General features: G+C 40.1%; 1 protein-coding gene across 1 annotated transcript in view; it reads left to right on the forward strand.

The window, feature by feature from the left end:
* The window catches only part of map1aa (microtubule-associated protein 1Aa), a 65,039-nt gene that overhangs the window by 37,052 nt on the left and 11,318 nt on the right, over positions 1-16,669 (forward strand). The window contains exon 3 of the mRNA XM_062415775.1: positions 16,089-16,171. Within this exon, the coding sequence (XP_062271759.1) occupies positions 16,089-16,171 (83 nt within the window). The remainder of the gene's footprint in view (positions 1-16,088; positions 16,172-16,669) is intronic.

A 16,669-nucleotide genomic window follows, 5' to 3' on the forward strand; every position in this document is an offset into this window, starting at 1 on the left:
GTTAGAAAGTAAACAGCATGTTCTACTCTTAACATAATAATCATTGACATAGACCTAACTTTGCAAAGTATGAAAATTATATGTCCAATTTTTCTGCTGCTTCAGAGGTTTTTCATATTTAAACCATTTATATTGAACATTGTGTGAAATGTCAATCAGCAGCTTCTGTGCAAAATAATCGGGAAAAAACTGAGACATAATATTGTTGAAATTGCTCTTATAAATAGTTTACTATAGGAAAGTTATGATATACAGTACCAGTCAAATGTTTGGACACACTTTCTCATTGAAGTGAATGGGAAGGTGTGTCCAAACTTTTGACTGGTACTGTATATATATTATATATATTTTACTTGTAGGGTAAAATCATAGACTGTATATAAAATGGACGTAACATCCGTGACGTCACCCATTGGTTTGTGGACTGCTGCTTGGAAGCGAATAGTTTCGGATCTGAGCAGCGCCATCTTGAAAATTTCCGGTGCATGCCGGGTAAAAAACCCCCACGGATTCTACTTATATGGGCATCAGGAGGAGCATGAACCTCCTGAACCTGTGAACCAATCAACCTGTCAATCACCACGTAGCCACACCCTAATGCATACCCTGCTTTATTGTCAAATATAAAATCAGGGAGGCCAAAATGTCCCAAATGAACATCATACTGCATTGAAGAAGGCTTTAAACTAGCGATTGAGACCATAAACACATTTTGAAAACGTTTACTGAGGTTAGAAATAAAGTGAGAAGTTGGTGAGTTCTCCATTGACTTGTATAGAGACGGAAGTCCTTTTGACACCAAAACGGTCGCCCCCTGGTGGCCTTTTGATAGAATGCAGTTTTAAGTTACTTCCACGAGGACCAGAACCCCCCGCCTGGGTAAAATGCAATGGTTTCAGTGGTCCAGCCCACTTGAGATCATATTGGGACATACAGCCCATACAACCCTTGAACTAAAATGAGTTTAACACCCCTGACATAGACTATATAATGATAAATTACCATGAAAACTTTCCAGAGCAACAAGTCCTCTGAATTAAACAACATGTCTTTTGCAGCATTTTCTAATTGGTCGCCCCTTTCATCAGTAATCAGAGGGACAACATCCCCTGTCTGTGCTTTTCCAAACCTGTTACAGACTCTATGAAACTCTAATTATGTTTTAAGATGTGACAACAGTTGGGTTAAAGTCTGGTTAGGTTTAAACACCAAAACCACTTTAGTTAGATGTAGGGAAAGATCGTTGTTTGGGTTAAAATAATCACTTTGTTAAGGTTAGAGAAACATGTGGTTTGGATTGAAGTTACTATTTAAAGTTAAGCCACCTTCATCATCATCATGGCTACAGTAATAACCACGAGGTGTAATATTAGGGACCAATCATAGCCCTGCTATTGAAAAAGACTTGTGGTTGGAAACAGGAAATGAACAGCTGTCTCCTCTTGCAAAGTCCAGTGACCTCCTCCATGTGTGTAATTTGTCGCTATATATTGACATCATCGTCATTTCCGTGTTTGCTCCGGTCATAATTACGCTGGCTGCTAGATGGCATCTGTCCTTTAAATGTCAGTATAAACTGTTTGGGCCTCCAGTAGCACGTATTCTGTTGTTCTCTTTGTGTGATAAACATCTGCACAGTGTTTTTAGTGTGTAATAAACCTCCAAATTACATGTGAGTTGCATAAATTAAACGTAAAAACTACTTAAACTGAAATTCCTGGATCATATTTCACTGTCTTAACCTTTGTGTCGTCCGACCCCGTCTGTTTTGACTGTTCCTTCTTTCCTCCCTTCCTTCCTTCCGTCTGTCCTTCCTCCCTCCCTCCTTCTCTCTTTCTTTCCTCCCTTCCTTCTTTCCTTCCCTCCTTCCTTCCTTCCTTCCTTTCCTTCCTCCCTCCTTCTCTCTTTCTTTCCTCCCCCCTACCTTCCTCCCTTCCTTCTTTCCTCTGTCCTTATTTCCTTCCTTCCTCCCTTCCTCTTTTTCTTTCTCCCTCCCTCCCTCCTACATTCCTTCCTTCCTTCTTTCCTCCGTCCTTCCTTCCTTCCTTTCCTTCCTTCCTCCCTTCCTTATTTCCTTTCGTCCTTCCTTTCCTCCCTTCCTTCCTCCCCCTTTCCTTCCTTCCCTCCTTTCCTTACTTCTTCCTTCCTCCCTCCTATCCTTCCTTCTTCCTCCCTCCCTCCTACCTTCCTTCTTTCCTCCCTTCCTTCCTTCTTTCCTTTCCTCCCTTCCTCCCTCCTTCCCTTCCTTCCTTCCTTCCTCCCCTCCATCCTTCCTTCCTCCCTCCTTTCCTTCCATTTCCCTCCATTACATCCTTCCTTCTTCCCTCCCTTCCTTCCTTGACTCGAGGACAACAGGAGGGTTAAGGGAGGCAACAGGTTTTGGATTTGAGCATTCAGCTTATTCAGCCTAAAATATATGATTTTGAAACACAGGTACAAAATCTAAGTGAACAATTCATTCATTCATCTTCATTCAGCCATATACAGTATCTATAAAAATGACTTCCTTTGTTGCAGCAGCTGTACACTGAGGAAGTAGTATTTCATATCACGAAGCCTGCTGCTGCTCCACAGGCTCTAATTCAACCCTTTTAATTTCCCTGAAGACTCACCTGCACACTACGTCAGTGTTAATACACCTGACACTGAAAGCAGCAGGTACAAATCACCTGCTTCTCACAGTTATATCCCTCCGAGGAAACGTGCGTTTTATCCCTCGGTCCCTGTTGCTTGCAGTCATGATTCACTTTAATGTTTAATATGGTGTTGTGAACAGTATCGGGTCTGTGTGCAAGGCGCTCGTTTATTCGCTCCGAACAGACTGATGGAAGAGGAGTTAATTGAGCAGTCAGGACAGAGCGGAGATTTACCGAAGTATCTATCAATCACACTGCTCTTAAAGAAGAAACATCACCTCTGCCTCAGTTACACATAGTTGGTTTATAACATCTTCCCGCAGTTGGCACAAAAAAGTAACTACTCAAGAAGCTATAAATATATCAGAATCAGATTTATTTGCCAAGTGTTGGGTCAATTTTGACCCAGGAGGACAACAGGCGCAACCTCAAAAATGAGGTATAATATCATTTAACCTTTGTGTCGTCCTCCCGGGTCAAATTGACCCCTTCTGTTTTGAATGATCCTTCTTTCCTCCCTTCCTTCCTTCCATCTGTCCTTCCTCCCTCCCTCCTTCTCTATTTCTTTCCTTCCTCTCTCTTTCCTCCCTTCCTTCATTCCTTCCTCCCTCCCTCCCTCCTCCTTCCCTCCTTCCTTCTTTCTGTCCTTCATTCCTCCCTCCCTCTTTTCCTTCCTTCTTCCTCCCTTCCTTCCTCCTTTCCTTCCTTCTTCCTCCCTTCCATCCTTCCTTCCTTCTTCCTTCCTCACTTCCATCCTTCCTTCCTCCCTCCTTTCCTTCCTTCCTTCCTTCCCTCCCTCCTTCCTTCCTCCCTCCTTTACTTCCTGCTTCCTTCCTCCCTCCCTTTCTCCTTCCTTCCTTCTTCCTCCCTTCTTCCTCTATTCCTTCCTTCCTTCCTTCCTTCCTTCCTCGTTTCCTTCCTTCTTCCTCCCTTCCTTCCTCCTTTCCTTCCTTCTTCCTCCCTTCCATCCTTCCTTCCTCCCTCCTTTCACTTCCTTCCTTCCTTCCCTCCTTCCTTCCTCCCTCCTTTCCTTCCTTCTTCCTCCCTTCCTTCCTTGACTCGAGGACAACAGGAGGGTTAAATGAAACCTATTGACCATAATTTCCAAAAACATGTGTAAAACCTGTGGTAATGAGTTAGCATGAAGTTGATTAAAAAGGTCTAACACAGAATTGGGTGATAATGTAAACTTTATGCTTTATATATAAAAAGTTAAACCAAACCGGCTCAATTTTGACGTGGGAAGACAAAAGTTGCAGGTTGATAGGCAGACAACAGGAGGGTTAAAACACACATAAATAATTTAGTTCCAGCAACATATAGATTATGTAGAAGACAAACACTTAGAGCTGTGCTATATGACGATATATATCATGTGACCAGAGAAAATCGTTATATTGTTTATATCGATATGACACAAATAACACTCTGAACAGCAGTATTTTTCATCATTTGTGTATTTTGTCCTCCATCATTTACATTGTAAGTGCATTATGAAAAGATTTTCTAATGGTCAGTATGAACAGGAGGAATGATTACAGCAAGAAAAACAGCTTTAAGTAATCATTTTGGCTCCTGATTGTTGTTTTAAGAGAGTGGAAAATTTGTGAACTTGTCCTTTAATCATAATAAGTCATTGTGTGACCAGACAAAAATCGTTACATCGTTCATATCATTGTGACACAAATCACTCTCTGTACAGTAGTGTATTTCTCATCATTTGGAGTCTATCCGTCTTTTGTGTGGATTACATTGTTAAATTATCCATTAAATCAAGTCAAGCCATTAAATTAAGTGCAATAAAAGCTTTGGAAGTCAAAATCCAAGAAGAGTAATTTAATTTAATTTAATTTAATTCACCCAAAGGATGGACAGACAATGGTTGGGTGTGGGTGCACGGACCAACTCAATGAATTAAAATGTGATATATATATCGGGAAAGGTGTCGTTTTCGGGATATGAGACTTTGCTCATAACGATATACATAAAGTGCATATGTGTGTGATACTGCAAACAACAACGTGCATCATATATGGGAATGAAATAGTGATGTGTGAGTACTTGTAGGATGCAGTATTTGTAGATGTGAAGCAAAGTTGTAAAAACTGAAGAACCACAAGTAGTGATTGCATAGCAGATGATACTGATCTTCCCCAGTTGCCACATAAAGTGCATCCTCTACATGCGGGGAGTTCTGGTCCTCTGAAATGATGCGAACGCGGAAGTAACTTAAAACTGCATTCTATCAAAAGGCCACCAGGGGGCGACCGTTTTGGTGTCAAAAGGACTTCCGTCTCTATACAAGTCAATGGAGAATTCACCAACTTCTCACTTGATTTCTAACCTCAGTAAACGTTTTCAAAATGTGTTTATGGTCTCAATCGCTAGTTTAAAGCCTTCTTCAATGCAGTATGATGTTCATTTGGGACATTTTGGCCTCCCTGATTTTATATGTGACGATAAAGCAGGGTATGCATTAGGGCGTGGCTACGTCGTGATTGACAGGTTGATTGGTTCAGAGGTTCAGGAGGGCGCCTCTTGCCCCTCCTGATGCCCATATAAGTAGAATCCGTGTTTCTTTTTTACCCAGCATGCACCTGAAATGTTCAAGATGGCGCTGCTCAGATCCGAAACTATTCGCTTCCAAGCAGCAGTCCACAAACCAATGGGTGACGTCACCAATGTTACGTCCATTTTATATACAGTCTATGATCCTCTACTGTGCCCTTTTTTAGAGGGTGGAGTGGATGAAATGGTAGCTCCCTGACACTTGAAGGTCTCCACGGTTGACACAAAGGATGTTGGATATCATGAGGGAGAGCAGTGCTAAAGGAGTGTCTCCTAAAGTCCACGGAAACCCCCGCAGTCCTGAGCTTGTTTAGCTACTAAGTTTAATCACAGAGCTCGCTTCAATGGGCCATCTGTGGTCTTCACGCTGGTGGGCTCAGAGCCAGAGGGCATAAACAACCTTTTTTTAGGAATAGGTTGGATAAATTTGTTGCACTGGAGCACCAGCCATTCAACCTCTTGCAGATATTATACAGAAGGCCGTCGCTTCACCTGTAAACTTCAGGACTTTAACAGCAGGGTGCAGCCGTCGGTGTAGAAGGAGAGGAGCTGCGGAGAGAGGACATATATCTTTAGGGGTGCACCAGTGCATAGCTGAATACCAAAAGAGACTTCCCCCAGCCTCACCTGCTGTTTCCCCACCAGAGAGGAAGCCGACAGATGGCCGGGAGAGTTTGGAGGAGAGGATTTCTGGAATTTCATGGTGTTGAAAGCAGAGCTGCATATGTCTCCGGAGAGTCGAGGTGTTGCTTCAGCAGTCTGAGTTAGTCATATCAAGTCTATGGATATCTGCCACATTTACAGTCTTTTTAGCATCAGATTCCCTCTTAGTGTTTCCTGTTGAGCTGTGGTGGAAGTATAGTAACAAAAAGACTTTGGCACTAAAAACACTGTAACGTTGGAACATAGAAGATGAAGATTTGACTCATTTGGACGACTGAAGCTTCATATTAGCTTCAGATCAACTTTTAATTACATTTTTTTAGCACAGAAGGAGGACTGTGGATTTAGTCCTCCATCACTTCCATTGTAAATATTATGAAGGGATCTTCTAATGGTCAGTATGAACAGGAGGAATCATTACAGCAAGAAAAACAGCTTTAATGTTCATTTCGGCTCCTCACTGATGTTTTAAAACAGACTTCGAAAAATTGTACCCATCATTTAAGAAGACAACGAGTGAAGCATTTAAGCATCTCTTTTTCTGTGTTCATCTACGTAAGAAGATTGTTTTTTATAACTCTATATGAGTTTTCCAGGTGAAAATGTTGTTTCCTCTGCTGTGGAGGAGCGTTGTGATTGAGTTTTAAATCATAAATTAAAAAATCAGATAACAGCTGTTATATAAAGAACACCTGCAGACACTTTAATGCTCCAACAAGGGGAATTTATGGAGGAGATAAAACATTGTGTGTCAATATGTGCTGAGTCACACATCTGACAACAAAATGGTGGACATAGCAATGGCAGGTGAACTGCTGTAGATCTGTGCCGGTAGGGGTTGCTATAGAAACCGAATATTAAAGTGAAAACCAGCTGAAACCTGCTGCTGGTGGCTGAACAGCTCCGGGGAAAAAAAACTGACAGTAATTATTATCACTTTTCATATGTGTGGTTCACTCCTGCACGACTCAACACTGCAGATAACAACGACTCATTATATTCACATTCAGCGTTCCCTGCTGAGCTTAACAGGCCTCTGAATGACTCTGACCTGTCATAACGAGGCCAACTCATTGCTTTAATATTAATAATAAAGGAACAGTATCAGTTATCATGTTACCAAATCGAAGCTGCTTACAGGTTATAAACAGAACCTGCTGCCAGCTGGATACTGAGCGAGCGTCAACCTGCCAGACAAAATTAATTAGTTTGTTCTTCAGAGCTTCTGTAGCCAAATGTTTTTATAAACTCAGCCTCTTCTCCAGCTGTTCATTACACCGATGAGGCTGATAACACTGATTCAATCCACAGAGAACATCCGAAGCCGGTGATCCGAGTTAAAACCTAAACTGAGAAATATGTTGCAGCTGAAGGTTGAAAATAAACGTATGAATAACTTGCACACATTCTTTTTTTGTGGACCCAGCATCAAATTTCTGCTTTTAATCCATTTTGAGAGAATATATTAGAGGATTAAGGCAAAAATGTCTAAGTGGTGTAACCATAAAAACTTTGTACCAAATAATTCAACTTGCTTAAAAACAGTAAATTGTCAATAAAACACCATATCAACTAGTTTGGCATGATCTTACATTATAACTTTATATTAAATAAAGGTAATGGAATACAATTGTTCTAAATATTACATTCCATCTGGTAACCATGGAGATCAGGAAACATTTGAAGAAATTATTAGTATAAGTCCACTTAAATACACTGTAGGTGATAAAATATATAATGTTTATCATTCTTTTGTGGTTACACCTTTCTTTCTTTCTTTCCTCCTACTTATTGTTCTTTCTTTCTTTCTCCTCTTTCTTTCTCCTCTTTCTTTCTTTCTTTCTTTCTTGCCTTCTTTCTTTCCTCCTACTTCTTGTTCTTTCTTTCTTTCTTCTCTTTCTTTCTTGCCTTCTTTCTTTATTTCTTTCTCCTCATTCTCTTCCTCCTTGTTATTTCTTTCTTTCTCTCTAGATGGATAAAATATGTAATATGTATCATTCTTTTGTGGTTACACCATTTGACATTTTCAGGAGCATTCAGTCTTACTTTTGGTTAAAAAATGATGCAAATGTCATTTCAAATGATATAAAACCAAAAAAAATACAAAATGTTCATTTAAACAAACCTGATGCTGCTTTTAAAGACAATTTTAAAGATATTTTTGAATTTCTCATCCTGCCAACTCTTATTTGTCACTGACCCATTTAACATTTTCACAGTAGGATATGGTTGTATGTGTCCAGAGTCAGTGCTTCTGCCTTCTAGTGTATAATGTTTTCTTAGCGGTGGAAATACTGAAACACCACAGGCAACATCTTCCTGTTTTATTTTTAACTGCGGGTGGTTAAGCCGTAGGAGGGTCACGCCATTGTGGAGTGACATATATGGATCATGATCTACTTTTCCAGTGAGCTTCGTAAATGAAGACACACACACACACACACACACACGGTTAACATCTCCCTCGGCCTCAGGTGGCATATCAGCACATGAAACCGTGGCAGCAGCTCGACAGTGAGTGGGCAGGAAATGTGTCGCTGCCAGCTCGGATGATAGCGGCTGCAAATCATCTCCCATCATGCACCAGGCAGAGGCACAAGTGTGTAGGCACGCTCTGCTTTCGATGTATTCCTTAATGCTTATAAAACACCTCCTCACTATTAGACATCTCACTTTCATGTTGGAGCGTATAGAGAGAGAGAGAGAAAAAAAGCTCAGCTGCACTCATCTCATTCTGATAAAAGACACGATGTAGAGACACGTGTGTTTCTACTAATTTAGTGTTTTAAGAGACGTAGATTGAACAGGAAGCTAAACTCCAGTTAAAATGAAGAAAAGAGTCAAAATGTAACTGAGAGTGGAATAAAAACAGCAGGATAATAAAAAAGTCTTGCATTAGATTTGGCAAAAGCACGAACTACCTTAAATATACTTTGATGCATTTTCATCAAATAATCCTTAATATATGAACTTTAACATGAAAAATAATGAAATATAACAACTTGCATTGATTCATAAGCCTCTCTGTGTAGATTTGAATGGATCCATGTACTGACTGGCACCATGTGGCCTTCCCTGCATTTCCTAAAACAACATAATAACTTTATTATCCGTACTGTGTGATACATGAAATCACATAAAATCCTCACTGTGACTGCTGACTGAGCCATCTCATCTTCTCATTATGGTTAATGTTGAGTTCATGGTCTGATGAGATTCATACATCTGAGAGCGCTGAGGGGAAACAAAAACTATAAACTTGAGTTGAGGACTGTTCTTTCAAAGATATTATGTATAATTCTTTAAGGTTTATTAGCTCCTTTACACATGGACATTAACCCTGTTAAGCCTGAACCATTGCAAATTATTGCAAGAAAATTCGGATTATTTGAAACACCATTTGCATATATGAGTTTTGTGTTGTATCATATTTGATGCATCTGGATTGAATATAACATTTTTAAACCCTTAAAGGTTCTGCATAGAGCTCATATCACCATCTACTAGATGTTTAGTATTTTAGTTTTTCTTTCAAAAACAAACAATAAGATACAGAATATAACATTTTTAAGCCCTTAACCTTTGTGTCGTCCTCCCGGGTCAAATTGACCCCGTCTGTTTTGACTGTTCCTTCCTTCCTTCCTTCTTTCCTTCCTCCATCCCCCTTTCTTCCTTCCTTCTGTCCTTCCTCCCTCCCTCCCCCTTCTTTCATTCCGTCCTTCCTTCTTTTCCTTCCTCCCTCCCTCCTTCCTTTCCTCCCTCCTTCCTTCCTGCCTTCCATCTTTCCTTCCTTCCTTTCCTTCCTCCCTTCCTTCTTTCCTCCCTCCCTCCTTCTCTATTTCTTTCCTTCCCCCCTACCTTCCTCTCTTCCTTCTTTCCTCTCTTCCCTTCCTTCTTCCTCCCTTCCATCCTTCCTCCCTTCCTTCCTCCTTTCCTTCCGTCTTCCTCCCTTCCATCCTTCCTCCCTTCCTTCCTCCTTTCCTTCCTTCTTCCTCCCTTCCATCCTTCCTCCCTTCCTTCCTTGACTCAAGGGCAACAGGAGGGTTAAAGGTTCTGCATAGAGCTCATATCACCCACAACATGAAATAATGCAAATGAGCTTCTATACCTGCTGTATCTAATCTGATAAACACATTTTCAACAGGAATTTACCATCAAATAAGCTACTAAATATTACTAATTCAACATTGCATCAATCGAGGAACTATTTCTATTAAAGTATCAGTAACTATTTGAATGTTTTTCTTACCTTAACTGGTAAAAACTGGTAAAAAAAAAATCCAAATAAAAGGTCCCCTGGTGGTTTATCTGTGTACTACATGTATCTGATATCATATACATCAGATTTTTACACTGGTGATGTAGAGCTCTGTAAAACTCATGCATTAAATATGATTCACGTGGTGTTACAGGCGTATTATAAACAGGATGTATTACACTGAATCTTTTACAGCGTAGAGAAATCACATCTCTTCCCTCCATCGTATCAGCCACAGGCAACACTGACCATCCATCATCCAGTTGTTAAGGAGACAGTCTCATACACCAAACACAGCCTGCATGTGTGTGTGTGTGTGTGTGTCTGTGTGTTTGTTTGTGTGTTTCTGCTGCCACTTTTATCCCCTCAGAGCCAACAAGACAAACAAAGGGTCACAATCCTACTAGCACTCCCATTATTAGTCCTTGGTATTCAGCCAGATTGAGAGGCTCGGGCCACAGCGGCTCCCAGACTGCATTTGTCGAAAACATTTGTTTCCCTTGATACGGATCTGAATGAAGTGTGGGAGCTGAAGTGGCTTTAACAGGAGATCGTCCTTGGACATGTTAATGATGTGAAACAGGAATGAGAAGAGCGAGGCGGTTAATTGGCTTCTCAGACATGCAAAGCGTTTATATTAGGGTGATTTGAGTGGTCGTGTTTTGGCATAACACAAAGGTGCAGATAGAGATTAGAGAGTCTCCCCCCCCCCCACCCCCCATCCCCCATCCCTCCATCTGTTTGTCACTTTATATCCTCAGTCACATTACTCAATCTATAGGTCGTCTCCATACACCTTGCTTTTATTTGCATTTTCAATTTGTGCATAAAAAATGGAGCATGTGACTTAACTTAAACAGTCAAGACACGAAAAATAGCTGCAGGAGATTCATTTTCATCAAATTAATACATGAAACAAACAGAAATGTCATATTTCCATCATGTTTTCCATCGATTGTGCTTTGATTGTCGCTCTTTTAATGATGTCACCCCAATGTGTCCTCTTCTTCTGCAATGATTTATTGGCACTGACTGGAGAATTAGCGTCACCATCTATTTCATCTTAACAACCCTGACGGCTGTGAAATTTGGTATTCAGTTAGTTGCAATCTGCAACGTCACCACTAGATGGCACTAAATCTCACACACTCTTTTTAGGTTATTTTTAGGCTTTAAACATCAACTGGGCTGCTTCTCAAACCTGGTCTGTTTGTAGTAATTCAGCAATAAAAAAATGTAGATACCTATAACTATGTTGATATTGAACCTAATTAGATTCAATAAGAGATTTCAAAGTATTATAATGTTTTTGCTCAAATGCTATCGAACCCTATTAAATTGTGAATTAAATCAAGAAATCTGAAAACAGCTAAATTTGACTGCATGTAGGCAAATTATTGTGTGTCTTTTTGCACTAAAGTAACATTAGACACTCTAACATTGCAACATTTAGCATATTTTTTAAAGGGTTTGTAGAAAAAAATACATTTCTATTCCTCAAACTAAGAAATTGAAGAATCAGGTCTTGTATTTGCACCAGTAGCATAAAACTTTAAATGGCTCCCGGCTTTAGTCCAATAATTCAACAGTAAGATTTTATTCCCTCTGGTACAATTTTAGAGATAGTAGCAGCTGTCGTGTTACGTGAAAACGCTTAATTTGCAGTTTTTAATCAAACGTTACACTTGAAGATTACAAAAAAGGTGTTTTAGTCCAGATGTTTAGGAGCCGTCCCTCAGCTCAGACCAATGTTCCCGCTGCTATAAAACATTCCCCTCGTGACATACACTTAATATCTATCATCATCAGCATGGAAGAGAAAATGTTCTCCATTTTTATGAGATGATGTCAAGGTCCTTTTATCTTAATTCCAGTAAAGTACACTTTGTCTTTCAGGTACCTCCTCTGGTGTCAGGACTGTACTCAGATTAATGTCACGTCGTAACAGTTTAAGGCACTTAAAAGAGATGAGATCATGATGAACTGTTAATGTAAGGCACATCTGTGTGGTCAGTCAGCCCCGTCTGAAATAAAGCTATCTTAGCAGATACTGTGTTGAGGAGGCTCGTGCTTTGAATATGATACCAAGCAACACTTTTAATATCTAAATGTCTAATTTTTGCCTTATTAAAAGCTCAGATAGGATTTAACATAATAATTCTCTTTATATATATTTATATTATATATATAACCCACCAGTTTACCATTGTTTCTGTAACACTGTCGGTCTCACGATGTACAGTTTAAATCAGAGATATCGTCATTTTTTATTACACATAATCGTCTACCTTGTTAAAATCTGATGCCTACATTACCCACAATGCAAGGTGCAAGAGCTGCTAGCCTCCAGTAGAGATGAGGAGCTAACCTCACTTCATACGAACTCCACACACTCACGATTTCTTTCATTTTCAGGCTTGCAGCTTTTTTACACATCCTGTTCAAGGTGGGAATGCTACACCTTTATTCTGCCACACTGTTCTGGGATCATATGTGTGGTTCACAGTGAAAGCCGTTACTTCTGATTGGATATATAAAAGTTAAGGACACATCTCTGGATGATGTGTAAAAGCATTATATCGGCTTTGTTTGTTCCAGTGTATCCAGTCTAAAAAAAAGAAAAAAACAGCTCAATGTGAGATCTTTACCTCTAATGTAGGATCCCTGTATAAAAGAGCCTGTAGCACTTTATCAGATTTCACACAGCTCCATCTGGAGCCACAAAAGGTTTCATATTACTTTTTCACACCTGTCAGAGTGCTGCTCCACACCTGGAAACACACTGTGGTGTGCAATATTTCCACTTTAACAGGTTTAAATAATCCCTATCATTAGAGCAGTACTGGCGTATTTTTACAATATCAAGAAAGTCAAAGCTGTGATATAAGAGACATTTTTACTACTGAACTATTGCTCACTTAATTGGTGGATCCTTAACCTTTTCAGCTTTTGACACCTTAAAAAAAGCCAAGTCTAGCTGAAACCAAAAGGTGTATATACCTGTGAACTGTGAACATTAAAAAAAAGTGATTATCTCTAACCTCAGATGTTTTTTAGCAATTGATAAAGGCCTAAAAATATAAACTATCTTATGGTACAAAAAAGACCAAAAACCTAGAAATGCACATGTTTTCGTCATTTTCTATCATAGAAACATTTTCCCCTTTTTTCTATCTTGTTAATCTTCTCATAATCCCTCAGATTTATCTTGGAGGGATCCTGATGTTTCAGATTGGGAACCACCGCCTTCAATTGTAGGAATTCAAGCATCACAAACTGATCTTTAAACATAAGATAAAAACTGGTCAACACTGTGTACTTAAGTGGTTCTTGAATCATCAAACAAGCGCTAAAAACCTTCACAAACTGCTAATACGTAAGAAAAGTTACATGGACATTAAATATAGGTATCAAATGTTTAGATTCGTCTTGTCACATACCATCAACAGCAGAGTATACAACTGAAATCAAAGCAGATTAGCTGTGCACCATTGAATACATCTTGAAACCATCAAAAAAAGAGTCAAAATTCATTGCAGGGGTCCAACGATCAAAGTGGGTTTCTGTCACATTGTGTGCTGACTTTGAGTGAATGCATCTAAATGTGATTCGAAATTTACCAAGAGCCAATTATAAAGTTGGTTGGAATAAAGACGTGTTAAAGTGGCCAAGAAAGTGCTAAAATTGGCAGTAAATGTTTTATAGTTTTCATCCACATCAATAAAATGCTCATATTCCAGGATCTCATAGTAATTAATTAAACTTCAGTCTGTAATACATCCTTGAAAATATCACGTCAAAATTAATTGCAGGGGTCCAACGATCAAAGTGGATTACTGTCACACTGTTTGCTGACTTTGAATGAATGCGGCTGAATGTGACTCCAAATGTATTGAGAGCTAATTAGATGCACCTTCGGGTCTGCTGGTTCGGAATAAAGACGTGTAAAAGTAGTCAAGAAAGTGCTATAATTGGCATTATATATTTTATAGTTTTCATCCACATCAATAAAATGCTCATTTTCCAGGATCTCATAGTAATCAATTGACTTCAGTCTTCATTAACGAGCTGAAAAAGACAGAAATTCAATAACTGGCCTTGGTATTTTTTCACTAATTCATTCAAAAATACAATCTTCATGTTGCATACTTGCCTTTTGCTCTGCTGTATATTATTATTCTTACACTCAAACTGTCTCCTGGGTTCAATAAAAACAGACTGAACCACCACCAGTTCCACTCTACTCGTTTGATAAGCAGCTGGGCAAACTCACACTGTTGGTGTGTTTCGGGGAAAGTGGCGATAAAAAAACAACAGCGACTATAAACTGGGGCCACAGTGTGTTTACTCACTAAACAGCCGGATGATCTGATGTTGGCTTGTTGGCTGTTTGTTTGCATAAATTGGCTCGTGTTTCCCCCCCTCTCACGCCTCTACCAGATGCTTGTGAAGCTGTTATAAAGTGGCAAGCTCTTCCAGTCCCTCGCATATCTGTGACTTTATTATGAATGTTAAGTTCTCTGACCCTAACATGCAACCTCTGAATATTAAGGCATGTCATTTCCCTTCCTGAGTACTTAATTTATGTGCTTCACCTGTCGTTGTCCTTGCCCCCCTCTCTCTCTCCCTCTCTTTCCCTCTCTCTCTCTCTGTTTCAGTGGGGGATAGGTGAGATAAACACCCTGTGACAGCTCCTTCACATTTTCGAGATGAAAGAAGAGCTTACAGCATCTTTCAGGCTAAATATAGATCCTCTGATGAAGCTCCTGCATGCTTATTTATAATACTGCTGCTGCTGCTGCTGCTGCTGCTGCTGATGCTGCCTTGGCACTCGGCTTCACCTCCTGTGCTATGTGAAGCTGCGTGCATACTCCCATGCAGTACGAGCCTCCCCTCCCTCTCACAGAAATGCTGCAATGCGTCTCTCTCAGCCAAGACTGGGTCAGTGTAACTCGGCTAGCAGCAAAAGCCAGAGAAGTGTCCCCATAGCAACAGCCAATGAGGCTTTTGGCTGAGGGGATTTTTTTTTGGCGTTATTGTTGTGATTGTATATGAAAAAAATGAGCATATTCACAGGATTAAGCTCTTTGGAGGAGCGGGGGGCTTTAGTTAACACCACTGGAGAAATAAGATGGCAAGTGAGCAGTAGAGGAGATTGGGTGGGGTTGAGGACGCTTATGCACTGCCACCATATGTGCAGAGTAATTACGTTGAAAAAATCCTATTAGACAGGGCGTTGTATTGTCGACATTGATGTTTTCTTTAACCAATCAGCAAGCAAAACTGTTTTTCTTTAGAGTTTTGTCACAAATCCTTTACACTGGTCATTAAAGGACATATACAAAGAAGTATTTTACAGTAAAGGCATGCAGGCACTTTTATTGAAAGGTGAAGGAGTTCTTGTGCTACTTGATAAACAAAGTTTGACCCCCCTAAAAAACAGATTTAACCTCCTGCGACCCTGCGTCCTCAAATGGGAACGTTTGCTGGAACTTGCCATGGTGTTCTGTCATAGAGCAAAACAGCCGGTCACACTGAGCCTGACCGCATCCTGATACACAACACAAGGGCCTCAGACTCTGAACAGCAGCCTACATTAGCTTTCCTGCCAAAGTCTCCTTCTCATCTAACTTACAAACATGAACACATCTTGTCCTGCAGCTCAGCTTGTTGAAGGAGCCGCCAAACAAACATTCACCGGGTAAAAGTGCACCACTAACATAAGCTAGCTGGCTAAATAGCTAATACCCATCACACATTTAGTCCTCTGTCTTTTATCCGGTGTAACTGGCCTGTAGCACCTGCAAATGTCACTTTGGACACGATGCTGGTTTGGTTGTTGCTCTTCGACGAACTGTCTGTCCAGTTTGTTCACCTCTGACACTGCGAATACATTTAAAACCATGTTGACATCAGAGTGTAGTATTGTAGTAATCAGGGTTTTTTGTCTCTGTTTCATGTAGGCCAGCGGATTCTCCAGTATCAGAGTGATGTCCTGGAGACAGTGGTGTTGGTGAACCCGTCAGAAGAGGCTGCTACTTCAGAGGTGAGTCACACTCGAATGACACAGACTAAACAACCAATGGGTGATATTGACCTCATGCTCTAGTATTAGTATTAAGTATTTATTGAAATCCCTGTGAGGATTTTCAGACCAAAGTGTTCAGTCCGGGTTGAAGTTGGTTTCACGTGTGAAGAACACAGCAGCACCTACTGTTCATCATTTAGCACCAATGGGAGGTCCATGTCTCCCCTGATAGGAATCATTGCTTGTTTGATTAACAGGAAAACACTTTGTCACTCTCAGCTGAAGCCCAGTGTCAGACACTTCTTTAATACTTTAATAAACCCACTGCCTCAATGTGAATATTTGTGTTAGTTGGCTGCTTAAAATAACTTAGTTTTCAGTATTGCTTTTGTCTATTGAATCTAATGATTCAAAGTTTGAAAACACTTTTTTATTCAAGTGACTGGGATGGTGTGTTTAACCATACATAACCAACATTTAATCTGCAATACAACTCATCCCTGAACCTGCCACAAA

This window comes from Scomber scombrus, chromosome 1 (genome assembly GCF_963691925.1).
Source record: "Scomber scombrus chromosome 1, fScoSco1.1, whole genome shotgun sequence".
Lineage (NCBI taxonomy): Eukaryota > Metazoa > Chordata > Actinopteri > Scombriformes > Scombridae > Scomber > Scomber scombrus.